Genomic DNA, 27,973 nt, shown 5'->3' with positions numbered 1-27,973 from the left:
GGGCGGGGCATTCCTGGGCGGGGCTGTGGCAAGGATGCAGCCGCTGCGCCGGTTCTTTGGCGGGAAACGAATGCACGCAGGCGCAGGCTGCCACGCACGCCGGTGCACCTCCTGCTAGACCGCTTCAAGTTCTGCGCGCTGCTGCTGAGAGGAGGGGCATAACTGAGGCAAACATCACGTGACAAAATCACCAATTCGTAACCCCCTCTCGGCACACACAAATAATTAGTAACCTACTCTCGGGAACCTGTGAGAACCTGCTGGATCCCACCTCTGGTTTGGCCCTACAAATAAGGCCTACATTTGCGCAGGGAGTGGCTGACTATAGGACGGTGTGGGACAGGTGACCCCAAGAGAGAACTTGCCATAGGCCAGACAGCAAGAGCTTCAGAGAGTAACAAAACAACATTGAGGGAAAACAGCTAGCTTACACGGGTACCGATGCAGTCCATACATCCAGTATTTCTGGGGTAGCTGTGAACATCCCACAAGCCAAAAGAAGGATACGTAACGGCAGTATGCACTGCCCCTAGTTTTTCTGCGTGGTTTAAAACAAAGATGAGTCCAAAGGTGAACACTCCAACCATGTGGGCGCTTAAGGACAGCAAGAAAAGGAAAAAATATCGGTAGTTCCTCCGTCCTATGCAGTTATTAACCCAAGGGCAATGGTGGTCAAAATCCTTGTAAAGAGAGGAGAGAGAGAAAGGGTGTTAACATCCAAATGAAGCAACGTGATCAAAAACCAAAGGAGGAGACTCCACCACACTCTGAGGCAATATATTCCATTGTTGAACAGCCCTGACTGTCAGGAAGTTCTTCCTAATGTTCCGATGGAATCTCTTTTCCCCTGCACCTGGAATCCATTACTCTTTGTCCTAGCCTCTGGAGCAGCAGAAAACAAGCTTGCCCCATATTCAATGTGACATCCCCTCAAACATTTAAACATGGCTATTATGTCACCCCTTAACTTTCTCACCATGCTTGTGGGGATGCCAACCTCCAGGTTGGAGCTGGGGATCAGAATTTATTTCCAGACTGCAGAGATCCGTTTCCTTGGAGTAAATGGATGTTTTGAGGGGTGGACTCGTATTGTGTCCCACTGAGGTCCTTGTCCTCCTCAGGTTCCATCTCCAAATCTCCAGTAATTTCTCAAACTGGATCTGCCAAACCAACCCAAACCATTCCCCTCTCAGCAGTTAGGGGAGAGCTAGGAACCCTACATCCTTGACCTGTCAGACAGGTGAATAAATGCACAGGAACTCCCCAACCTTATCATAGGGATTCTCAGAGCCAAATTAAATACAACTTATTTGTCATCAAATGCATGTTGGGATTTAGGCTGGGCTTGTGTTACATACAGAACAGTTGTGTGAATTGGCTCTGAATCAGCCTTGATTGTTTACTACTGTCTGGCGACAAAAAGTTGCACTTTACAGCCTGAGTAATTGTGAAAATTTAGAGCCACGATGTGAATGAAAGAGCTGAATAACAGCCCTTGGCATACTGGGAGCCTCTAAACAGAAACACAATAATAAGTCCTTTATTGTGACCAAGTACCCAGGTAGATATGCAAAGGGTACAGAGGATATTCACACACACACACACACATAAAGGAAGAAATCAATGAAGCATTTGCTTTGAAGACACAGTTTATTGACCCAAGAGATATTAATGACTGTGCCTGTAAGCAATCATAGCTTAATCATGTGGCAACCCTGCCTGTTGTAGCCAATCAGGGATATAGTGTAATAATGTGGCCATGCTATCTTTTATAGCCAGTCAGGGAAGGCAAGATGTGTACATAAGAACATAAGAACAAGCCAGCTGGATCAGACCAGAGTCCATCTAGTCCACCTCTCTGCTACTCGCAGTGGCCCACCAGGTGCCTTTGGGAGCTCACATGCAGGATGTGAAAGCAATGGCCTTCTGCGGCTGTTTCTCCCGAGCACCTGGTCTGTTAAGGCATTTGCAATCTCAGATCAAAGAGGATCAAGATTGGTAGCCATAAATCGACTTCTCCTCCATAAATCTGTCGAAGCCCCTTTTAAAGCTATCCAGGTTAGTGGCCATCACCACCTCCTGTGGTGTACCTTCTGTTTGGTGCATTCAAAAATTGAGAGAATCAAGGAAACCAAGAGGCAAGAAGAATATGTGAAACTGCCCTATACTGGTCAAAGTACCATCCATATGTGCTGAGTATTGGCTACTCTGCTCGCGATGTCTCTCCAAAGAGAAAAGCCTTCCTAATCACCGGCTACTAAATAACCTTCCACTGGAAAAGCCAGGAGCTGCACATATTCTGTAACTGAGCCACGGCCTCTTCCTGAAATAGGTGAAGTTTCAGGTGCCAATATTTGTCCCATGGATCAAACACTGCTTCTCCTCATTTTTGCTTCTCTGTTGTTTCTCGGTCAATAGTAGGAAGGCAGGAGATATCCACAGTATAAAAACTGGGATATTACAAAGCAATTACCTATTTTGATGCGTGAAATGTTACAGTATGTGCTGGGGATCAGATCCTGCTCTGTACTTCAGTGAGAGTCACTGTGGTCTAGTGGTTAGTCTGTCAACCCAAGACCTGAGAGGCAAATTTGGAATTTTGACATGGCATGGCAGGAGCCGCAAACAAAGGGCCTTTCCCCACTTACCTTAAGCCCCGCACTACTCTCCAAAAGTAGCGCGGGGTCCCCCGGCACTCCCCACGACAGGGGCGGCGACAGTGCAGCCGCCCCGACGCTGCCGCTGTCGCGCCACCTCAGCGCGCGGCATCCCTGGCACTCTTTTAAACGGCGCCTTGTGATGACCCCGCACAGAGCGCAGGGTCGTGGGGACACCCGGGCGCGCACCAGGGATGTCGCGCGCTGAGAGCAGCACACGGCATAGGGGGGATTAAGGTAAGTGGGGAAAGGCCCAAAATGACAGCCAAAAATGGCTGCCACAGGAGGTAGAACCAGCCACCAAATGCTTGCCACCCTTAACTTCAGTAACACAGAGTAGATCCTTGTGCTTGGGTGACAGCTATTGCCAAAGAAACATTTATGAAATCTGCACAGCCAATATGATCTCCAATAGTCAATCAGAAGACTTGCCGGGCAAAAGCCCTACCTGGCCCCAACCACTTCCTAAAAACACTTGGCAAACACCAGAAAAGGTATTGGGAGGTGCCATGGTGCCCACAGGGACCACGCCAAGGAACCCTGCCCTAGGGAGTCATTGTCTATAAGGACAGGTGATGTCTTGGTAGACCGATGCTGTGACTCAGTGTACTGTAGACTTGGTGACTTGGTAAACCGAATCACAGGAAAAAAAACCCCAAAAAGCTATATCAGCTTTCTTTGCGTTTTTCTTTTACAGACAAAGAACCCTAGGTGTATTCAAAAAACTGAATATCCCTGGGACCAAAAAAAGCCAAATAACTATTGGCTATTTTGGCTTTCTCTCCCTTCCATTAAATGCCAGCAGAGGAAGAGATATATTTTGTGAGTCAGGCTGACCTAGCTCAGCCCAGCAGGCAAGATCTATCCCCCTCCCTTGCTCTTCCAGCCCAGCAGGACTAGAAGAGCACGGAGGGGTGCGGGGAGAGCAGAGAGATCTTGTGTGTCAGGCTGACCTAGCTGAGCACAGCACACAAGATCTACCCCCCTCCCGCCCTTGCTCTTTCAGCCCAGAGGGGCAAGAAAAGAATGGGAAGAGGGAGATGGGGGGATCTTGTGTATTGGACTAGCTCAGCCTGGAATGCAAGATCTACCCCCACCCCTTGCTCTTCCAATCCAGTGTGGCTTGAAGAAGAGAAGAAGAAGAGTTTGGATTTATATCCCCCCTTTCTCTCCTGTAGGAGACTCAAAGGGGCTGACAATCTCCTTTCCCTTCCTCTCCCCACAACAGACACCTTGTGAGGTGGGTGGGGCTGAGAGAGCTCTGAAAAGCTGTGACTAGCCCAAGGTCACCCAGCTGGCGTGTGTGGGAGTGTACAGGCTAATCTGAATTGAAGAGGATGGGAGGGGGGCAGATCAGAGAGGGGATGGGAGAGAAAGATCTAAGCCCTGCATGCAGGATTGTCCCCTCTGCCCGCTATCCAAGCCCTTCAGGACTTCAAAAGTAGAGGTGGAGAGAAATGGCTCAATCCTGCATGTGGGACTGAGCCCCCTCCACCTGCAAGATTGCCCCCTCCCTCTACCCCCTCCAGGCTTGGGCAGGAGAGGTGGGGGAGAGCAGGCATGAGGGGCTGATGTAGATCTGATTCCCGCCAGCATTTCTGAAGCCCTGCAGACTTGAAGCGCTGGTGGGGCTGCTCTCTCGATGTTCAGGATTTTTTAAACTCGAACATTTTCAGTAAGAGCTAAAAAGAGCCGATGGATATGGGGTGCGCTGTCCTACCTCCACACAGTTGTCACAGACACTGCAATGCGAGCAGCGAGGAGGGCGATAGAAGTGGCAGGTGGCACACCATTTCATCCGTACTTGGATCCCTTTGATCTCCACGTTCTTGTACAGCGGAGCTCGAAAATCGTCATCTTTATCCTCATCTTCATCTGCTGCTCAAGATAACACAGAAACAACACCAGAAAACAACAAGACGGATTACTGACAGGAAAGTTCTGACTCAGTTCCGACCCTGCCAATGTTCTATAAAACACAGCCAAGAGAAACTAGATTGTTGATTTACTGCGGAGAATGGATGGGCCGGAGGGAAGGTGTTCTACTGGCAGGGCTCTTTAAAGACTTGCTGGGGCAAAAACAACTAAAAGAGGTGGGTAGGTGGAAGTTTCACCCCACCATCCTCCCTATGAAGGTGTTGCAGTGAATCTCTCTACTCTGTTCTGCAGAAAGGTGATAGCAGGGTTGGATATTCCTCCACCACAGAACAAAGCATGCCAGACCTTTGTTGTAGAATGCTCCACCTAGGTCACAGGTGTCAAACTTGTGGCCCTCCAGATGTTCATGAACTACAATTCCCATCAGCCCTTGCCAGTATAGCCAATGCTCATGTTGGGAGGGACTGATGGGAATTGTAGTTCATGAACATCTGGAGGGCCGCGAGTTTGACACCCCTGACATAGGTCCTAGTCCCCTGCCTAGTCCTAGTGCTATCGTATCCGTGAGAAAAGTTTGAAAGTAAAAATACATTTTGGCATAAATTATCTTGTATCTGGGTACCATGTTCAATAACGGTTTTGACAAAGAAAGCGTGTAAAAATGAATGATAATTCTCATATACGTTCGGGACTATATTCTAATGCGGAAGCATACAATTTTCAGCTTCTCAACTGACTGAACTGTCACCTTTCTATGGAACAGACTAGAGTATAGCTTTATGGATTTCAACGGAGGGGCTCTGGCTCAATGGAGGAATCTCTACTTTGCATGCAAAAGATCCCAGGCAGAGGTGGGATCCAGCAGGTTCTCACAGGTTCCCAAGAGCAGGTTACTAATTATTTGTGTGTGCCGAGAGGGGGTTACTAATTGGTGATTTTGCCACGTGATTTTTGCCTTAGTTACGCCCCTCCTTTCAGCAGTAGTGTACAGAACTTGAAGGAGTCTAGCAGGAGGTGCACCGGCATGCGTGGCAGCCTGCGCCTGCGTGCATTCGTTTCCCGCCAAAGAACCGGCGCAGCGGCTGCATCCTTGCCACAGCCCCGCCCAGGAATGCCCCGCCCCTTGAATGCCCAGCCACGCCCCCGTTGTGCTCTGCCAGCCCCATTGGCGCTACGCCACAGTTTGAATCCCACCACCATGGGAACCTGTTACTAAAATTTTTGGATCCCACCACTGATCCCAGGTTTAATCCTAGGCATCTCCAGTTAAAAAGGACTAAGCAATCGGTGATGTGAAAGACCTCATCTTGAGATACTGGACAGCCACTGTCAGTCTGAGTAGACAACACTGGCCTTGATGGACCGATGGTCTAATTCAGTATAATACCGTGTCATATGTATTCATATTTCTTAGGAGAGGAGCCATGGCTCAATGGTAGAACATCTGCTTGGCATGCAGAAGGGTCTCAGGTTCAATCCCAGGCATCTCCAGTTAAAAGGATTAGGTGGTAAGTGATGGCTCTCACCTGGATGACCTCAGCTAGCCTGATCTCATCAAATCTCAGAAGTTAAGCATGGTTGGTCCTGGTTAGTACTTGGATGGGAGACCACCAAGGAATACCGGAGACACTATGCAGAGGGAGGCAATGGGAAACCACCTCTGTGAAGTTTCTTGCCTTGAAAATCCTACTGGGTTGCCATAAGTCGGCTGTGCCTTGATGTGAAAGATCTCCAACTGTGCCTTAATGGGAAAGATCTCCAACTGTGCCTAATGTGAAAGATCTCCAACAGAGAAGACAGAGAGCTGCCACCAGTTTGGATAGACAATACTCACCTTGATGGGCCAATGGTCTGATTCCGTATACAGCTACTGCATGTGTGTGTTCATGAGTTCAACAGAATACCCAATTTTCCAAGGGTCTGCTCTCCCCACATCTATGGTTAGTTCCTATATGTAAAGCTTTTGCTTCGGATCCAATTTGTTGGATTGTAAATAAACTCTCAGGAAACCTGTGTGGTATATTTTTTTCTCCTTTTTAGGTTGAAAAAGAAATACACTGGGGTGTATCATATATTTAATAGCCATGTAAGCCCTCTCCAAAGAATATAAAAAAAATCCAGAAGTGAAAGCTGCCCAGGGCTAGGGGAGATGTTTTTGGAAATGTGCCGGAGGACAAAATTAAACAAAAAAGGGTCTCAAACTCTGAGTAGAATGTTTACCCCTAACAGCTGTCCATCAAATGTGATCAAAACTAGCAACGCTGCATGAATTCAAAGATACACAGAGATTTCAGAAGTATTAGTCACTGTCCACATGAAGAAAACACTGAAGAATACAGAAATATGGTTTGTGTTAGGAATTTATCCTTAAATAAGACTATTAAACTGTGGCCAAAAGCAAGCTTGTAACTGGATGGACTAATCATTATTATTACTACCGTTAATTAGGACTGCAGCTTTTAGTCAATCCATCAGTTGAAACGCTCAATTAATAACCTTTTGATTGATTATAAAGGGCCCCTAATTATCAGCTAGCCATTGTAAAATTATCTGTCATTGTATAACTTAGTAAAACTGTAGAAGGCACACGACATCTGAGAAGAGACATTCCTTCCTGTGTGAAAATAGAGAGGAGAAATGCTTCTTTTTGGAACATGCCTATAGCACCTCATGCATGGCTTCGTTTCCCCTTTTTAACTTTTTTTTTCTGATATGCATATTCCTGTAGATTTATAGTGCAATCTTAAAAGAGTGTAACTCCAGCATAAGCCCATTAATTTCCCGTGGCCTTAGACCAGAGTAACGCAGTTTAGCACTGCATTCTCAATCAATTTCATTTCCTAAAATTCAGAATGCTACAATTTGTTGAATCAGGTGGGAGGCCCAATACTAGGAAAGCCTAACCCCAATCTTAAAGTAAAGACTGTGAGTAGGTGGATGTCCAAAAGGATGAAAGTCCAAAAGGAGGAGTCCATGTTGCAAAGAGGTTACAATTTAACACAGAGGCTCATTCCACACATGCAGAATAATACACTTTCAAACTGCTTTCAATGCTCTTTGAAGCTGTGTGGAATAGCAAAATCCACTTGCAAACAGTTGTGAAAGTGTTTTGAAAAGGCATTATTTTGCGTGTGCGGAAGGGGCCAGAGAAAAAACAAAGGGGTGGGAGGGAAGCAGAGGATATTCATTCCTGTTAGAAGTTCTTAAGTTTAGCTGCAGTAGGTGCATGAAACGAAGGATTGTGCTTCATGGGCACTTTCTGCACAAACATTTTAAAATATTTTGAGGCAAGAAATTAAACATTTCCCCCATGGAATTCCACATTACCCCCCCCCCCCTTATGTTCTGAAAGCACTTTATTTCCAGCCTCAAAATATTTTATATGAAGCTCCTTTTTGAACAATTCTTTTTTCTGAAACGGTTTCAAAATGTCTTCCCTTGCTGTGTGGTCCAATATGCAATGTTTTATTTCTCCTGCCTATTCTGAAATGGAAACGGCTGCTGAGGGGAAAAGTGTACTGACCAAAAGAACCTAAGGAGAAAAGGCGCCAACATTAATATCCAGTCAGATGACAGGAAGAGCCACACGTCTTCGAACATTCAGATCTTCGAAGCATCGAATCCAAGCATGCATGTTTTTTAAAAAAGAACCTTTGTGGCAACGTCTCAAGAGAAACTTGAAAATGTTTTCTGTGTGAGCTACCTAAAACGGTTTATTTTGATGAGCTCAAACATTTGCAGAATGTTTTCAAAGGCAGAAGGCGGACAAACCCCACAGAAACAATTGTCTTAGAAACATTCTGCAAACGTTTAAACTGCTTTGTGTGGAAAGGGTCATGAAACGGATAGGGTTTAAATAGGGAATTGAAGGAAATAAGAGAGATGGCACCTTCTGGAAAGCCCTTCCAAACCCAAGGGACAAGAAAGGAGAAAAAGAAACACCCTTTGAGGGAGTAGGAGACATTTGGATGACTTGGGGTGAATATCCTTAGTCACCATTTCCTTTAATTCCTTCTTACCTTGCCCCCCCTCCCCCCCCACACACGCCAATTTACCTCGTGGGAAAACCCCTGGGTCCATGAATGTCGCCATGCTGAAGTTCGCAAGGACAAAAAGAAACACAAGTCCATTGTACAGCGGGATGGCTGGGGAGACGGCTCTTGTTAACCAGGGGCACCTGCACAGAGACATAAGAGAAAGAGCAGAACATTGTCTAGGGCAGCGGTTCTCAACCTGTGGGTCGTGACCCCTTTGGGGGTCGAATGACCCTTTCACAGGGGTCGCCTAAGACAATCGGAAAACACATATTTCCAACGGTCTTAGGAACCGAGAGACAAATAATTTTATGGTTGGGGGTCACCACAACATGAGGAACTGTATTAAGGGGTCGCGGCATTAGGAAGGTTGAGAACCACTGGTCTAGGGGGCTTCAGAAAGCTGCGTGTGTCCCGTTCCCCCGCCCCCGGATCATGTTGGAAAAGGACACTTAAATCATGAGGTGGCTGTATATATTGATCCCAAACAATGGTGTAAAAACAAGTGGAAACACAACATCCAAATTCAGGCATAGCTTCCCTGAACCTTTCTGGACAGAATTCCTTGCCCTACAGTCAGTCAGCCAAGAGGATCTACAAAGGAATGACAAACTAATCATGAAAACAATGAGTGGAGGTTTATTTACAGGTAATTAGCTATCCAGGGAGCAATTAAAGGGATATTTTGTGATGGTAAATAATTATCTCCACTGCTTCATAATGGAAGGAAGCCTATACACACAAACTATTTTGTCAGTATGTTGCAGCTACATATTTTAACAAGTCCGTTGAAGTTTAAATAAAGGACATAGTGAATCACCATAAACATTAGCCAGAGTTTCTGGTCTCCACCCTTTCACTGTTCCTTGTATAATTTGTTTTCTGGAATTTTTTTGACAGGGTATCAAGTACACCGTGAAGAACGAGAAGCTGCAAAAGCTCTGAGAGATGCAGAAATGAAATTGCAAGGTTAAATAAAAAACAAGAATATGAAACATATTCATTTCAAGCTCTTGTGTATCATCCCCATAGCCAGGATTTTCTCTCTGTTTTCCAGAGTGACTAAAGGCTGGTGAAGACTCACAGATAAGGCGTCCAGGTCCCTGTTGATGACCCCCAGCCTCTGGTATTCAGAAATACACTGCTCCTGAATATGGAGGTTCTATTTAGCCATAATGGAAAGTATAAAATTATTTTTGGAGGTTCACCAGGCTCACCTCAATGATGAATTAACTGATCAGCTACAAGGATGCAACCCTGGATTTTTCACCCAACATTTTGTGGAAGCAGCCTGGAGAAACCTATTGATGGGCAAAGCAGCAATGGATGTGTTTGCATAATTGGTGGGGGCGTCAAGTCACAGCTGACCCCTCATGAGCAGTGGAGCATCAGTGGCATAGTGGTTAAGAGCAGGTGCATTCTAATCTGGAGGAACCGGGTTTGATTCCCCGCTCTGCCGCTTGAGCTATGGAGGCTTATCTGGGGAATTCAGACTAGCCTGTGCACTCCCACACACGCCAGCTGGGTGACCTTGGGCTAGTCACAGCTTTTTGCAGCTCTCTCAGCCCCAACCACCTCACAGGTCTTTGTTGTGAGGGGGGGAAGGGCAAGGAGATTGTAAGCCCCTTTGACAGGACAGAAAGGAGGGATATCAATCCAAACTCTTCTTTTTCTTCTTATGGGGTTTTTAAGGCAAATGAAATTTAGAGGTGGTTTGCCATTGCCTGCCACAGTATAGCCATCTGGGAGTTTCTTGGGAGATGACAGTAGCAGGGTTGGAGCTAGGGGGAACTATGCCCTGTGCACCCGCCATGCCCCAGCCATGCCACGCCCCTGGAACACTTCACGCCCCCGCACCGGCATGCGCCCGGTGCATCACGCACCCCTTCCCCCTTGGCGCTACACCACTGCTTGGTAGTCTCCCATCCATGTACTAACCAGTGCTGACCCTGCTTAGCTTCCAAGGCCTGACAAAACCAGGCTAGCCTGGGCCATCCAGATCAGGGTGTTTGCATAATGCAATTTTCACAGCATGCAATTTGCATAACATGCAAATTCGCTTGGGAATCTGGAATATGGTAATCTCACCCTTAGTATAGCTGTTATCACTCTCACACACACTCTCTCTCAATCCTTTCCCTCCAGGAACTGTCACACACCGCTGCCTGTTAAAACCTGATTTCACCCCCACATTTGGCAGAGCGCCCTTCAGGAGGGAGCTAGCTTGCCCGATACACGGTCAAGGGCTGTGTTGTCTGTGTAATGGCTAGTGTGTTTCTTCCAGCAACTGGCACAAAGAAACAGGGGGAAAGGGGTGTTCAGATTATTTTCCATATTGGCACCTTCTGCCCTTTCTCCAGGCACTCAGCTGCCCACGAGCTTCTCTTAACAGTATTTTTAAAAAACTTCATTTACATCCCGTCTTTTTGTTAAATGGAGACCCAAAAGGTCTTACATTATTCTCCTCTCCTCCATTTTATCTACACAACAACACTGTGAGGTAGGTTAGGCTGAGAGAACATGTCTGGCCCAAGGTTACCCAATAAGCCTGCAAAAAGAAGAAGAAGAAGAAGAAGAAGAAGAAGAAGAAGAAGAAGAAGAAGAAGAAGAAGAAGAAGAAGAAGAAGAAGAAGAAGAAGAAGAAGAAGAAGAAGAAGAAGAAGAAGAAGAAAAAGAAAAAGAAGGAGAAGGAGAAGGAGAAGGAGAAGGAGAAGGAGAAGGAGAAGGAGAGGAGTTTGGATTTATATCCCCCCTTTCTCTCCTGCAGGAGACTCAAAGGGGCTTACAATCTCCTTGCCCTTCCCCCCTCACAACAAACACCCTGTGAGGTAGGTGGGGCTGAGAGAGCTCCAAGAAGCTGTGAGTAGCCCAAGGTCACCCAGCTGGCGTGTGTGGGAGCTGGGAATCAAACCTGGTTCCTCCAGATTAGATACACGAGCTCTTAACCTCCTATGCCACTGCTGCTCCTGGTGGGGAACAAAACCCGGGTCTCCCCGATCTTAGTGCAACACTCTAACCACTACACCACACTGACTGTCTATCTTCACTACAACCCTGCAGGCTAAGTCAGATAAATATCAAATGCAAGGGCTTGATCGTTGAGCCTTAAGCCATGGGTAGCCAAAATCTGGCATGGGTGCAAAATAACTGTGTGCCAGCCCACTCTGTCTGGCATGCAGAGGCAGTTCTCGACCCAAGGGACTGCCCATCCAAGACAATGACAGTGCCACGGGAACTCAGCTTGTTCCCAGAGTTATCCAGCCAAGTATAACACACATCTTGGGCACATCACCATTTTCACAGGTGGAAGCTGCCTTCCGCTAGTCCCAAAGGTTGCCAACAGCTGCCTCCGGCCATAACAATATACGCAGAATAAAATGAAACACATCCATAAAGCAGGCTGTTTTGCGAACAAATCATCCCGAAGTCAACAACGTTAATAAGTCCCTTTTGAGCAACCCTGCTTTCCCACCAAGAAGCAATTAAAGTCTTTGGGAGACAAACCAATAGAGAGAAAAGGAAAGAGAAAAGGAGATTTAAAAACTGAATCATGTTACATTTTCCAGAATGATGGCGAGTGTATAGGACTTCTGTATCATTTTATGTCAACACAAGAAAGGCTCCTGTCGATGGGGACAAATTTGCCTTTTTCATACGAAGGACACCAGAACGGATCTGCCTGAAAAGGAGAAACTGGAAATACAGAAGGAATTTGTTGATCTGAAAAATCCAGGGGGAAGCCTTTGTAAATATATAGTTCCTTGTTAAGCACAGAGGTGTTTTATTTTTTACCCCTGGATTAATGCTGTGCGGCCAGCTAAAAACCTTAAGTTCTGAATAGGTCTGCAAACTTTCAGCATTATAGCACTATAGTAACTTCCAATTTTTAAAAAATCTCAAAAAGTACTTCAGTGGCACAGAAGGAAAATGGTGTCTGAGAAGCACCAACAGTAAAATGACAGAATTATGGGTGGGAACTTTGAAGATCCGCACCTTCTCATTCGGAAACACAGAGACAGTTCTCATCCTCAGAAAAGACTGTGGAGAAAAGCAGGTTTTGCAAACAGCGAGTCAGGAAAGGGAAAGGATGATAGAAGCACGATGCCATAGCGATTCTCCTTCTACATCTCCACCCCCCTGTAAAAATTCACTCCCTTTTGGAAACTGAAGGAGAGAAAAAAACCCATATGGAGGCAGCCACAGAGTCACAGGTTTTATTTGCATAAGGGAGAAATTATATCAAAATAGAGATTTTTTGAGGCAAAACTATATGGCTTTGAAATTTCTTGGGAGGGGGAAAAAAGGAGTAATAAGGAGCAAGAGAGAGTAGTTTATTTGACCTTCTTGTACCCTGTTCCTCATTCCTTCCTCCTACTTACCGGTACAGCCTTATTTTTTTCCCATTTGAACTTGGTCAACAAACCCCATTAGTCTGCTAACCGTTGCCCTACTCCGACTGTTTTTCTTCCTACTTTGAAAAACACACAGATTCAGAATATTTTCCTCTGATGTCGGAAAGCAGCTTTGGAGAAGGTTTCCTTTGATTAGAAAAGCAGCTACAGGGCAAAGATTTTCTGTTATTTCTTTCCTTCCACTGCTTCTCTGATCAAATTTTGAGCCTTTCCTGGCTTGGGGGTGGGGGGGAGGGATCTAAAAACTGCAGTCAGGGAAGTTGTACCTGGAGCCACAACCAAGATACCTAATCACTAGGGTAATGAGAGAGCCAGCCAGTGACCTTGGAGCACTCAAAAATTAACTGTCAGACAATTTGATTTTGAGTTCCTTGTACAGCCACCACGGCTCACTTGGCGTGTTGGTCATTTGCAAGACTCCCCAAGATCTCATTATTTACACGGCTATAAAAATGAAGGTCCCCTGCATTAACAATGCTAATTTTGCTCTCATAAAAACCAAAAGGTACGCTGTGGGCACAGGGTGGTTCTCCAAAAACAGCAGGGCCTTTTTACTGTTCCAGCTGGACTGCTGTTGGGATTCCAACCAGGCTAACAGTAATACAATCCAGGAGATGAGAACATTATATTTTACAACTGTTATATATTCTCCTCACTGCAGTCTCATAGATATTTGAGCACTGAAGAAATTAAAGGTGGGGTTGGGGGGGGGGGGGCTGACAGCAGGGCAGGTGGCTTGATATGTTCATAAATATTGACATCATAATCCAAATAAATAACCATTTTATTTTTAATGTAGGGAGTTTGTTGCTTATCGGGAGTTGAAATTTATTTTTCTGTGAATGGGATAGAACACTGCCTCGATCTCCTTTGCTATATCTCTTCCTATGTCTCTTTTCCCGTCTTATAGCTATTCAATTAAATGGGTTGGGGACCTTTTCTTTGAATGACTAAATATTCAGGCAGGGTTGAGGCTTGTAATAAGATCAGAGAGGAGCGGACTGAGTTCTCCTAAGCCCCCTCAGTCCCCAACTATGGTCTACTTAAGAGTTGCCAACCTCGAGGTAGCACTTGGAGATCTACCACTATTTCAAACTGATCTCCAGGTGACCAAAATCAGATCCTCTGGAGAAAATTACTACTTTGGAGGGTGGACTTTATGACACTGTACTTGGCTGAGGTCCCTACGTTCCCCTCCCCTCCCCTAACCTCGCCCTCTCCAGATTCCATGCCCAACATCTCAAACCAGAACTGGCCACCCTACTGCTCTCCATTTCTTAAAACCAACATCATTACAGAGAATTCATGTTTGGGCCCCCTTATGATCTATTTCGATCATCTCTGCTTCAGGTAAACCCCAGGTTGTTTGTAAGGTTGCCAGCTCTGGGAAGGTGGAGTTTGGGGAGGGGAGGCACTTTAGCAAGGTACCATGTCTTAGAATTCACCTTTCAACACAGTTGTTTTATCCAGAAGAAGAGTTTGGATTTATACCCCACCTTTCTCTCCTGTAAGGAGACTCAAGGTGTCTTACAAGCTCTTTTCCCTTCCTCTCCCCACAACAGACACCTTGTGAAGTAGGTGGGGCTGAGAGAGTTCTGAAGAACTGTGACTAGCCCAAGGTCACCCAGCAGGAATGTAGGAGTGCAGAAACACATCTGGTTCACCAGATAAGCCTCTGCCACTCAGGTGGAGGAATGGAGAATCAAACCCGGTTCTCCAGATTAGAACCCATCTGCTCTTAACCACTACACCATGCTGGCTCTCCAGTGGAACAGATGTCTGCAGTCTAAAGATCAATTGTAATTCTAGCAGATCTCCAAGCCCTACCTACTGTCTAGCAATCCTATTTATTTCTAGTTATCAGTGCTGCAGTACCAGTTCTCAGTATACAGACAGCTAACCACAAGGACCAATTGCTTCACCAAGCACCACCAAGCCATATGTAAAAACTTGGCCCTCTATATGAGCAACTTGACTCTTAGGCATAAATGGTAGGTCTAGCCCTTAGAGCTTGATCCTGTGTTTTAATTACACATGTGACCTAACATTATAGACTATCAGCCAACTCCCTTCTCCAGAAACCCAGCCAACTGAAGCCTGACCTTTGCTGAAGGTCTCTTACAAAGTATTTCTTTAAAACAATACCTCTGAAAGCATTGCTTTCCTCTCAGGCCTTTGACCTCTGCTCTTCATTTCCCCGGATTTCCGCTTCTTTTCATGTACCAACCTGCCTGCTTTTTGGATTTGTACGCCTGGGGCAAAGTTTGTTCTTTCCAATATAACTACTGTACAGCTCCTGGCTTTAGATGCAGTTTATAATTAAATAAATACCTAGACATGGGTTCAAAGCTGAGCTCTGCCACAGATTTATTATCTACCCTCGGGCAAGTAAAGAAAAATCCAGAAAGTCACTTTGCCAGAGTAAGTTTTGATGATATTGTTCTTTATGAAAGTTGAATAAAGAGCTATGTTTTCATAGGCTCTACGAACAGTGGATTGTTGGGGGGAAGGGGGTTTCACTAAACATACAAACTATGCATTTTGTATAGCTGGCATGGAGCGATCCCTCAAATACCATTGTGGTGTTTTAATTCAAGGTGACACCTTCCCTTGCACGCACCTTATTCCCGCCACCAACATTCGTCACAGGATAACAGAGCATTCAAGAGATTAGCAAATAGGATCTTACAGTTTGCAAGGACATGTCACAATAAATCTGTTAAATTTGAAGGTGTCGCTTGTGGAATGCCCTTCCACTTGAGGCTCACCTAGCACCATTTTGTCCTTCTAGGTTCTAGGCTAACATGTTTCTGCTCACCCAGGATTTTAAGGGGATGATTTTTAAACTCTGTTTTAGCCTGGGAACTGTCGTTTTAATCTGTCTGTGGTCTGCTTGTATCATTTATGTTTTTATGTTGGGTTGGGGTTTTTTCAATGCTGAATTTTCATTCATATCTCTCAGTACTAACCAAAATAAGTCTAATTCTTCTGCCACTACATCTGTTGAAAATTGGAACTCTTCTATCCTGTCCCTCTACATAGTTTTCTCTACCTCTCTTCCCTTTTGACTTAGCATCCACCCTGAAGTGGAAGTCTGTTGAACTCAAAAGCTTTCTCCATTTTTTTTAATTTAAAATTTTTATTAAAGTTAAAATAAATACATATTGTATAAACATATTACAGTAAATAACAATAAAAAGCAAGAAAAGAGAAAAAACATAAGAGTCTTATTGTCTAACATCTTTCCTGGAGTCCAACACGATTCCTAATTAAATTTATACAAAATAATTCTTATCTCGTTAAACTAAAGGGACTTCACAAGTGAACTCTGTTGACTTTATCTTCGTCCAATACGTTGTTGTTGTTATCTGTCGTTCTAAATTTTGAAAGAAAAACAATCATATACTTATGGCTTCTATCTCTAAAACGGAAAAATAACCTCCTCAGTATCCCTTATATGTCTTCCTATCTTAACTTACCACAATTTTCACCTATATATCCAGTGGTGGGATCCAAAAAATTTAGAAACAGGTTCCCATGGTGGTGGGATTCAAACTGTGGCGTAGCGCCAATGGGGCTGGGCGGGGCACGGCGGGGGCGTGGTCGGGCATTCCAGGGGCGGGGGCATTCCTGGGCAGGGCTGTGGCAAGGTCGCAGCTGCTGTGCCGGTCCTTGGGCGGGAAACAAATGCACGCAGGCGCAGGCTGCCACGCACACCAGTGCACCTCCTGCTAGACTGCTTCAAGTTCTGCGCACTACTGCTGAGAGGAGGGGCGTAACTAAGGCAAAAATCATGTGGCAAAATCACCAATTAGTAACCCCCTCTCGGCACACTCAAATAATTAGTAACCTACTCTCGGGAACCTGTGAGAACCTGCTGGATCCCACCTCTGTATATATCTCTTAATATAATACAATATTCATATATATATATATTTACATCTCTATCTAATCTTCCCATCCAAATACAAAAGATACGGTTGCCAAAAGCTTTCTCCATTTTTTATGTCAAATGAACAGACCCTTACAAAGATGTAATGCTAATATTCGTTTTGGAAGAACATGAAACCTCTCCCAACCATGGCTGGGCTTCCTCAAAGAAAACCTTCTTGTTTTATTTTAGCTGTGCCACATACTTTTCTGCATCTCTGTTGTTTAGGTTCTACATTAGCAAAATGGCCTAGTAATGAAGAATCTACTGAACCCGAGGATGCGCTCAGGAGATAAATCTAATTAATGCAAAGCATAACGCACTCTGGAGTGTTACTTGTAGTCTCAATTCCTTTTGAAGTTTTCACTTTATGTAAACACATTACCATATTTAGAGCCAACTGCCCTAGAAAATGACAACGAGGGGAAAATGTCATGAGTCATAAAACAAGACTCATAAAACAATAGGAAAGCCACTTAATCTCTCCTACCACATTTTGAGGGGGTTTTGTGTGTGTATGGAAACAACAATTCCACAATTAACGCCTACTTTTGTACTGCTCAGGAAGCACAATCAGTGCGTTGAACCAATTTGGCTTCCAAACCAATTTGGCTTTCAGAGTGAGAGCGCTGATTTGGGTCCCATCTGGGCTAAATTCCAGTTCTAGGCAAAAACTGATTCAAGCTTTCGGCTTTGATGAAAACTGCCCGATATCAACCCAGCTAATTATTGTGTTGTGAAAGCTGCACAAAAATAATGTCTGTGCTTCACTATAATCACTCTAACTGATAGTAAAGTAGTTAATCCCCCCACCAAGGCCTGTCACAAAAGCTGCAGAACCAGCTCACCTACAGACAAGATGTGGGGGCATGGGCGTAATGCCCATTGGGCAAGGTGGGCAGCTGCCCAGGGCATCACCTTGTGGGGAGCACCAAAAATGCAGAGTTTGTTTTTGGGTATTTTAAGTGATATTCCATTTTCGGCCTGCTGAGGGAGCAGTTTTTAGGCTAGCGGCACCAAAATTTCAGCATATCATCAGGAGACTGCCCTTATGCTACCCCCCAAGTTCGGTGCAGTTTGGTTCAGGGAGTCCAACGTTATGGACTCCCAAAGGGGGTGCCCCCATCCTCCATTGTTTCCAATGGGAGCTAATAGGAGATGGGGGCTTCACTTTTGAGGGTCCATAACTTTGGCCCCCCTGAACCAAACTGCACCAAACCTGGGGAGTATCATTAGGGCAGTCTCCTGATAAGACCCTGAAAGTTTTGAGACTGTGCCTTCAGAAATGTGCCCCCCCCTGCAGCCTGCAACCCCCATTGACAGCAATGCAGAAAACTCAATGCAGAACAAAGATTCTTGGGCAAATTTCTGGGATGTTCCTGCAGGGGGTGCATTTTTGGACGTATCAGCACCACAATTTCAGGGTATCATCTGGAGACTGTCCCGATGGCACCCCCAAAGTTTGGTGCAGTTTGGTTCGGGGGGGGCAAAGTTATGGACCCTCACAGGGGGTGCCCCTATCCCCCATTCTTTCCAATGGGAGCTAAGGAGATGGGGGCTCAATATGCTCAAGGACAGAAAATATTGAGAATGTTGAGTCTTTGATATATGTGTATCAAACTGGCTGGAAGGTAGTCTGTTTCCAGTGACTTATTACACGGTAAAACTTCCAGAAAACAACGATTAGTAATATGCTCTGCCCCACCTCTCCACCTGCTCTGCCCCACCTCTCCATCCTGTGGAAACTTAAAGGGAAGCTGCCTCCTGGAAGGAAGGAAGGGTCTGGAGAGAGACCTCTGTCCTCAAGGGCAGAGTCATTGCCACCTGCTGTAATCCCTCAAAAATTACTCTATTGATGGCAGGTGGACTTGTTATGTATCCTGGGTTTAAACATGTGTGCTTTTGTTTTTTGGTATTTCAAACCACATAAAGACGGGGGGAAAGCAGGTGAAACATTCCCAAACAAACAGACAAAATGGAGTCAGATGCTACAGTAACAGCATTGCTTGCCCTAGCATTTCTGGCCAAAGTGGTCAAAGTGATTAGGTCGTCCTTCAATGTTCTAAACAGCCCAGAGACTCAAAAGGTATTACTCTGCAGGGGTGCTGCTACATGTTTGAACAAAGATATGGGGCAGAGCTTTCTGGGGTACAAGAGCAGCAAAGCCTCAGAGAGACTCACAAAAGCTCATATTGAAATAAATGTTAGTATTTAAGGTGCCACTGGACTTTCGTTTTTGCTCTCTAGAGCAGGGGTAGGGAACCTGCGGCTCGAGAGCCGCATGCGGCTCTTCTGTCCACTGCACCCAATGCAGTTCCACGGTTTGAAAGTCACCAGCCATCCTGCCCACCCTGCAGGCAGCAGGGCTGGCGAACCAACTGCCCGTGGGCCGGGCTGGGTCGCGTTGCCGCGTTTCCTTCCGCTTCCAATCTCCGCTAGAGCGGGTGGTGGTGGCACTTTCCGGGCGGCCGGGCATGCAGGCCGGTGCTCTGGCTCCCCATTCTGCCCACCCTGCAGGCAGTAGGTGGACACATCCATGCGCTTTCTCAGCATCAGAGCTTATGAAAGGTAAAACCCCAATATATATGTGTGTTATCTTTATTTTAAAATAAAGTCAAAAAATTATTTATGCTCCAAGTGTTTTCTTTTCCCATGGAAAACGGGTCCAAATGGCTCTTTGAGTGTTAAAGGTTCCCTACCCCTGCTCTAGAGAATCATAGAATCATAGAGTTGGAAGAGACCCCAAGGGCCAGAGGTGGGATCCAGCAGGTTCTCACAGGTTCCCGAGAGTAGGTTACTAATTATTTGTGTGTGCCGAGAGGGGGTTACTAATGGGTGATTTTGCCACGTGATTTTTGCCTTCGTTACGCTCTCCTCTCAGCAGTAGCGCGCAGAACTTGAAGTAGTCTAGCAGGAGGTGCACCGGCGTGCGTGGCAGCCTGCGCCTGCATGCATTCATTTCCCGCCCAAAGACCAGCGCAGCAGCTGCGTTCTTGCCACAGCCCCACCCAGGAATGCCCTGCCCCTGGAATGCCCGGCCACGCCCCCATTGTGCCCCGCCCAGCCCTATTGGCGCTACGCCACAGTTTGAATCCCACCACCATGGGAACCTGTTACTAAAATTTTTGGATCCCACCACTGCCAAGGGCTATCAAGTCCAACCCCTTGCAATGCAGGAACACACAACAAAAGATGTTCATCCAGCCTTTGTTTAAAAACCTCCAAAGGAGGAGACTCCACAACTCTTCGAAGCAGTGAATTCCACTGTTGAACAGCCCTTACTGTCAGGAAGTTTTTCTTGATGTTTAGGTGGAATCTCTTTTCCTTCACCTTGAACCCATTACTCCTGGGGTCCTAGCCTCTGGAGCTGCAGAAAACAAGCTTGCCCATATTGGGCCCACGCTGCTCCATCTTCATGGAGATATCTTTGGGGCTCATACCTTAGTCCTAGTTCAACATTGCACCATTATCTCTCCATAACTTCTTTTATTCCACCCTTCCTTCAAGCGGCTCAGAACAGCATATACAATTCTCTGTTTCTTCACAACTAACGTGAGGATGGTTACGCTGAGAGCTGGGGTGACTGGCCCAAGAAGACAGCAGCCTATTGAGATGTCCCTGGTGGCATTAATGGCCAATCTGCCAGAACTATTTTCCTCGCCAATGGAAGTATTCCAACTGAGCCTTCAATTAATATTTTCCTGATTTCATTTCCTCTTTGCAGTCCCATCAACTGCTCTTTTTAAAAATCGATCTTTCAAATGGTTTCCCAGACATGCATGAACAGAACTGAAAAATAACAATTATTCCACTTCCTCAAGTGAAACCACACAATGTTTACAAGTTCATGCTCTCCATTCCTTGATATAAATCAGCAATTTAAACAAACGTCTCCTAGTCAAGAGCCAGCATGGTATAGTGCAGTGGTGGCGAACCTTTGGCACTCCAGATGTTGTGGACTACAAATCCCATCAGCCCCTGCCAGCATTGCCAATTGGCCATGCTGGAAGGGGCTGATGGGAATTGTAGTCCATAACATCTGGAGTGCCAAAGGTTCGCCACCACGGGTATAGTGGTTAAGAGCAAGTGGACGTTAATCTGGTGCACCGGGTTTGATTCCCCACTCCTCCACATGAACGGCAGAATCTTATCTGGTGAACTGGATTTGTTTTCCTATTCCAACACATGAAGCCTGCTGGGTGACCTCACATTAATCACAAGTCTCACAACTACCTCAGCCCCACCTACCTCACAAGGTGTCTGTTGTGGGGAGACTGAAGGAAACTGTTTGTCGCCCACTTTGAGACTCCTTACAGGAGAGAGAAGCAGGGTATAAATCCAAACTCTTCTTCTTCAGTTTCCGAGGGTTCGAGCTTGGGGAGGGCTGGGTTTGGGGAGGGGAGGGGAGAGACCTCAGTGGAGTATAATGCCACACAGACCGCCCTTGGAAGTAGCTATTTTTCCCAGGGGAACAGACCTTTGTAGTCTGGAGATCAGTGTCCACCTGAGGTTTGGCAATCCTAACCAATGGCCAGTGGTGGGATCCAAAAATTTTAGTTACAGGTTCCCATGGTGGTGGGATTGAAACTGTGGCATAGTGCCAATGGGGCTGGGCGGGGCATGACAGGGGTGTGGCCGGGCATTCCGGGAGCGGGGCATTCCTGGGCAGGAATGGGCTGGTCCTTGGGCGGGAAACGAATGCACGCAGGCGCAGGCTGCCACGCACGCCGATGCACCTCCTGCTAGACTGCTTCAAGTTCTGCGCGCTACTACTGAGAGGAGGGGCGTAACTAAGGCAAAAATCATGTGGCAAAATCACCCATTAGTAACCCCCTCTCGGCACACGCAAATAATTAGTAACCTACTCTCGGGAACCTGTGAGAACCTGCTGGATCCCACCTTTGCCAATGGCCTGATTCAGCTTGAGGCATCTTAGTACAAAGCAGCTTCACATGTCTGTATTTAAAATAATCAGATCTGCATTACACGTGTAAACTGGACCAACATTCGTCCCTCTTTCGAAAGGCTTCCGAATGGTGAGGCTAGCAGTTGCTAGAAGAACATCAGCATCCCACCAAACCACCATGCTCAGGATTACTGGGGGGGAACCATGCCTCGTTAAAATGGTGTTAAACTGACACATGCGTCTAATGCCCTCAGTTATTTGGCTCTGAACCAGCAGAGTATTCATGCAACAGTCAGAATTACGGTAGCTGGTCAGTGGCTAGGTAGGAAAAGGAGCGCAATAAGCTCAGGTCTACTCTCCTGTCTTAGGACTTCTTTTTTCAATTTGCACAGTCCCCATCCGTCAGCTAAGGATGGAGAATCCTGTCTGCGGAAAGGACAAGATTGGCACACGTTTCCCATCTTACTAGTGGAACCTGTTTAGTCTTTCGCTAGATTGGAGAGACTTACCAGTAACAGGAGAAAAAGAAAACCATCCTTAGCTTGTGGCGCAGAGGCTAAGAGCAGGTGCACTCTGATCTGGAGGAACAGGGTTCGATTCCCAGCTCTGCCACTTGAGTTGTGGAGGCTTATCTGGGGAATTCAGATTAGCCTGTGCACTCCCACACATGCCAGCTGGGTGACCTTGGGCTAGTCACAGCTCTACGGAGCTCTCTCAGCCCCACCCACCTCACAGGGTGTTTGTTGTGAGGGGGGAAGGGCAAGGAGATTGTAAGCCCCTTTGAATCTCCTACAGGAGAGAAAGGGGGGGATATAAATCCAAACTCTTCTTCTTCTTCTTGTAAGGGTAGACAGAAAGAGGAAGAACTCCAGGCAACATCAACGTAAGGAAACACAGACAATCTGGTAAGCTCCACCAACCTCTGGCAGAAATCATGCTGGAAGCAGGTCTCCACTGTGTGTGTCGAGTGTCACCAGGTCACAGCTGTTGAAAGGCGACCCCAGCAAGGGGCTTTCAAGGCAAGTGAGAAGAAGCAGTGGATTACCATTGCCTTCCTCTGCACAGCCTTCCTTGGTGGTCTCCCTTCCAAATACTGACCCTTAGCTTTCAAGATCAAGTTATTCCGCGCCTTGCAGCTCTTTATTGCTAGAGATTATTTCTTTTCTTTTCTTTCCGAAAGAGCTAATGAGGTTGTGTGAGTCTCTTCTAGGAAAACCTGGCAAAGTGCCACCACTCTGAGGTTCAAATCCATTCATCCAACTTAAACTTGTTTAATTATTCAAATCAAGTGCGCCGGGTAGAAATTCTCTGAGGTTTAATAAGATCTGATGGGTTGCAGTGAGCTTTCCATTACAACCTGGATGCGTTCCAAAATCTGGAGATGTCTGCTTGGTAGATCAGGCAAAAGCAAATTGATTTTTTTAAAAAAAAAAGATGCTTGACACAAAAGCACCCCTACTATGGAGTCTGATCAGATTTCCACACCACAGATACAAAACAGCGACCCTCAAGCAAAAGAAGAATGCACGGGAGCACCATTTCTAAACCGCCCATCCTAGCTTAAGAAGAAGAAAGAGGAGAAGAGGAGGCGGAGGAGTAGTTTGGATTTATACCCCACCTTTCTTTCCTGTAAGGAGACTCAAGGTGGCTTAAAAGCTCTTTTCCCTTCCTCTCCCCACAACAGACACCTTGTGAAGCAGGTGGGGCTGAGAGAGTTCCAAAGAACTGTGACTAGCCCAAGGTCACCAAGCAGGAATGTAGGAGTGAAGAAACACCTCAGCCACTCAGGTGGAGTGGGGAAATCAAACCCAGTTCTCCAGATTAGAATCCACCTGCTCTTAACCACTACACCACGCTGGCTCTCATACGCAATTATCAAAGGGAGACTGAACAATTTACACATTAGACTTAGTAGACTTGTTAGATGCAGCATGAATCCGTTTCACAACTCACCTTCCACACAGACATCCAAGCTTGGGAAAATCCTGGCTTCCAGAAATGGCTTCACAGGTTTGTCTCCATTACACCCTATAAAAGTTGAGCAAATCTCTACAGCTGATGCACTCCTACACCAATCATTACTGGTTCAATGTCAAATTCTCCTGTCTTTTGTATCCCCCATTGGTCCAAGAGACACTGAGCATGCATTCAAACATTAATAAGAACCTCTTATCAAAAACTGGGGAGGGGGGGAGAAGAAATAAGAACATAAGAACATAAAAACAAGCCAGCTGGATCAGACCAAAGTCCATCTAGTCCACCTCTCTGCTACTTGCAGTGGCCCACCAGGTGCCTTTGGGAGCTCACCTGGCTAAGATGTCTCCTTGGGATTAAGGGTGTGTGTGGGGGGAGATATTCTAGAAGGAAGCCATTCTGATTATGTGTGCTCCTGATCTCAGAGAAACCACGAGCATTGAGAGATTGGACAACCTTGCCAAGCCTGTAGTCAGGGGTGGGATCCAGCAGGTTCTCACAGGTTCCCGAGAGTAGATTACTAATTTGTGTGTGGCGAGAGGGGGGTTACTAATGGGTGATTTTGCCACGTGATTTTTGCCTTAGTTACGCCCCTCCTCTCAGCAGTAGCGCGCAGAACTTGAAGCAGTCTAGCAGGAGGTGCACCGGCGTGCGTGGCAGCCTGCGCCTGCGTGCATTCATTTCCCGCCCAAGGACGGCGCAGCAGCTGCGTCCTTGCCACAGCCCCGCCCAGGAATGCCCCGCTCCCGGAATGCCCGGCTACGCCCCCATCATGCCCCGCCCAGCCCCATTGGCACTACGTCACAGTTTGAATCCCACCACCATGGGAACCTGTAACTAAAATTTTTGGATCCCACCACTGCCTGTAGTGAAAGAGGTTCACACAGCTAAGCTAATCACATTTCCTTTTGCTGTCTTTGTCCAACTTGCCAGACTCCCACCCCCAAATATGGAACAGTAGTTTGCCCTTGACAAGACCACATTAGCACTAAGTACAATGGTGACATTTTTATAAGGTGGAATGTGAGTAATAACTACCAAAAGGCATGCAAGTACCCTTGGACGTCTAAAGATCAGTAAGTTTGGCTCCTCCTGTGCTAGTTATTTGACCAGCACTCAAGAGGCTGGGCAGGGCACGACGGGGGTGTGCCCGGCATTCTGGGGGGCGGGGCATTCCTGGGCGGGGCTGTGGCAAGGACGCAGCCGCTGCGCCAGTCCTTGGGCGGGAAACAAATGCACACAGGCACAGGCTGCCATGCATGCTGGTGTACCTCCTGCTAGACTGTTTCAAGTTCTGCACGCTACTGCTGAGAGGAGGGGCGTAACTAAGGCAAAAATCACCTGGCAAAATCACCCATTAGTAACCCCCTCTCGGCACACACAAATAATTAGTAACCTACTCTCGGGAACCTGTGAGAACCTGCTGGATCCCACCTCTGATACACATCTTCCTAACGCTTCTGCTTTGAGAAAAGTGGAGTATACATCTAAGCACTTCTTCTATATCGCTCCATTGTAGTTACCTGCTGGAACCAGATTTTTCTTTTTGCAGTACTAACAGTGTGTAAGGAGTATTAATAAACAGGGAAACGGCAGGAAGAAGGGGGGCAGCAAATCATTAAACGTAACATAGTATGTGTCTTTGTTGGAAAAGCTGTTCCAGTTTATTAGCTGCACCTCTTGCCGTACGCGCTGCAGGGGGAAAAGGCATTAAACCTAATAGAAGCCACCTTTCCCTGAAAGGCCCGGGGGGAAATAAATAAATGTAAGAGTAGCAGAGATGCACAATGTTTTGATTCATAGCGAAACAAAAGGCTGGCTTAGTGGCACAGGCAAGGGGCACTGAGGGATTCCTCATTAAACAGGGGCTGCCACGTTCCAAACAGATGAATGGAAAAACCAGCCACCTACAAAAAAACCAGTCACCTCTTTGCCAAGTCTGCGTGTGTGTATTTTAGCATCTATAATTTGTTAACTCCAGAAGCCTAAGAACGTTAATTTTCTTTCCCCTTACTTCATTTTTAAAAAAAATCGGAAGCTTTTCGCGTCACAGCTGACTTACGGTGACCCCGTAAGGTTTTCAAGGCAAGAGAGGTTTGGAGGTAGCTTGCCTTTGCCTGCCTATGCATGGACTGAAAGAGTTCTGAGAGAACTGTGACTAGTCCAAGGTCACCCAGCAGGCTTCATGGGGAAGAGTGGGGAAACAAACCCACTTTCCTAGATTAGAGGAGTGGATTAGAGGAGTGGAAATGAAACCTGGCTCTCCAGATTAGAGTCTGCTGCTCATGTGGAACAGTGGGGAATCCAACCTGGTTCTCCGTATTAGAATCCGACGCTCTTAACCACTACACCACACTCGCTCTCTTGGTGGAAGCATCTACCTACTTATAATGACTGCGTTCCTGAAATAATAATCCTTAAAGTTTCTGTAGTGTTTCCAGTGTTTTACATGCTCCACATACATTATCCTGTAAGGATTATAACAACCTTATAAGGTAGACTGTCATATTATCATTTCCATAATTATCTGTCATATTATCATCTCCAAGGGTAAGCGGACTGCTTAAAGGCAACCCACAAGTCTGTGGCAGAGAGCCAAACTAAATGTGACGGCAGCTACAGATCCACTGGCACTTGAAAAGGGGGTGGGCAACAAGAGTTTGTGGGACCGCAACATCGCGGGACAGCTACAGCTGGGTAACTTATTTTTGTCACCTGGAGATCAGTACTAGTGCAGGGAAATCTCCATGCCCCAACTGGAGGTTGGCAACCCTAACCATTTAGAAGGCCTCATCTTCTATTGAGCATCTGTTTTCATTAGAAAAATGTTCCCATTCCATAAATATTCCTTAATTAGAAGTTTACTGTCAATCAAAGTCTTAGGTGGGGCAAATCAACACGCTGAGTGGACCTACATATCGTGGTCCATCCTGGCTATGGTGAGAAAATTATTCTTTATGCTAAATTGGGTTCTTGACGCTAAAAGATACTTGCAATGCGTAGGATGAAGAAAAGGAGGATCAAGGATAAAAGGTCAATGTTATCTACCTTTCTTTTTTCCTTTTATTATTCAGCTCATAAGACCAAGCTTCTTGAGCATAAACTGATACCTTAAAAAAGGTGAAACAGTATACAACATAAACTCTTAAACATAAACCAGTGCATAAAAGCTAAAACAGCACTACAAAATACAAAATGGTAGGATTCATATCTCCAAAAATTAACACAGAGCTAAAACAGATACCTTTCCATGTTTACAGGTAAAAGATTGAAACCTATCCCCCCCGCCCCCTGCCGCCCTATACTGAAAGAGAGTAAGTACATTGTTCTTTCATCCACAGAGTTTTCCTTTCAGAGAATTTAAGGGCAAGAATTGCTTGCTTTCACAGAAGCTCCTTCATACGCTGCTGTGTGAGTCATGTACGTGGGTGTCTTTCACATCACAACTGCCTGATCTTTTTTTGACTGGCGATGCCGAGGATTGGACCTGGGACCTTCTGTATGCCACACAGAAGGCCTACCACTGGGGGAAAAACACAGGCTATGTTTTTCAGAGCTACATCTGGGTAAGAAGATCCGTGAGGAATGGATCTGAGTCTTTGGACTGTTGACAGGGCCAAATGTCTTAGTCCAACCTGGGTGAAAGTTGCTGCCGGCATCTCCAGACCCAGGACTGATCCATATAGCGGTGGTACAGCTCTGGTCAGAAAGCACATTTAGAGGTTCAGGGCTCTTACTGAATGTGGAAATGTCTGGCTTTACATGAGACAGGGCTCATGTCTCTCAGGGATGTCAGCCTACAGGTAGGACCTGGGATGTCTCAGAACATCTCCAGAACTAAAAAGATCAGTTTCCCTGCAGAAAATGGATGCTTTGTATGGTGGAATCTATGGCACTGGACCCAAAAAGAGGTCCCAATCCTCCTCAGACACCCCTCCCAAATATTTAGGAGTTTCCCAGCTTGAATCTGGCAATTTCACTCCCCATCCCTCAACATTCGCCAAGGAGGATCTGTCGACCCAATTGCTTCTTCCCAAACAACCTTGCAAAACCATCCGGAAAGAGGATTCAATTGTTCCAGCTGATACATCAACAAGCTTTATCATGGAACCCTGACCAGATGGAAGTGATTTTCAGCGAGAACTCCACCTCTGCAGCTGTGAGACTGATTCAGCCCTGGT

At 46.1% G+C, this 27,973-nt stretch overlaps 1 protein-coding gene across 1 annotated transcript in view; it reads right to left on the bottom strand.

Moving 5' to 3' along the window:
• The window catches only part of ZDHHC8 (zinc finger DHHC-type palmitoyltransferase 8), a 129,995-nt gene that overhangs the window by 19,991 nt on the left and 82,031 nt on the right, over window positions 1-27,973 (bottom strand). The window contains exons 2-4 of the mRNA XM_048513849.1: window positions 8,591-8,712; window positions 4,378-4,535; window positions 508-680 (exon numbers count right to left, since the gene is read on the bottom strand). Of these exons, the coding sequence (XP_048369806.1) occupies window positions 508-680; window positions 4,378-4,535; window positions 8,591-8,712 (453 nt within the window). The remainder of the gene's footprint in view (window positions 1-507; window positions 681-4,377; window positions 4,536-8,590; window positions 8,713-27,973) is intronic.

Source organism: Sphaerodactylus townsendi, linkage group LG13 (genome assembly GCF_021028975.2).
Source record: "Sphaerodactylus townsendi isolate TG3544 linkage group LG13, MPM_Stown_v2.3, whole genome shotgun sequence".
NCBI classification, from domain to species: domain Eukaryota; kingdom Metazoa; phylum Chordata; class Lepidosauria; order Squamata; family Sphaerodactylidae; genus Sphaerodactylus; species Sphaerodactylus townsendi.
This window is presented reverse-complemented; position numbering and strand designations above follow the sequence as displayed.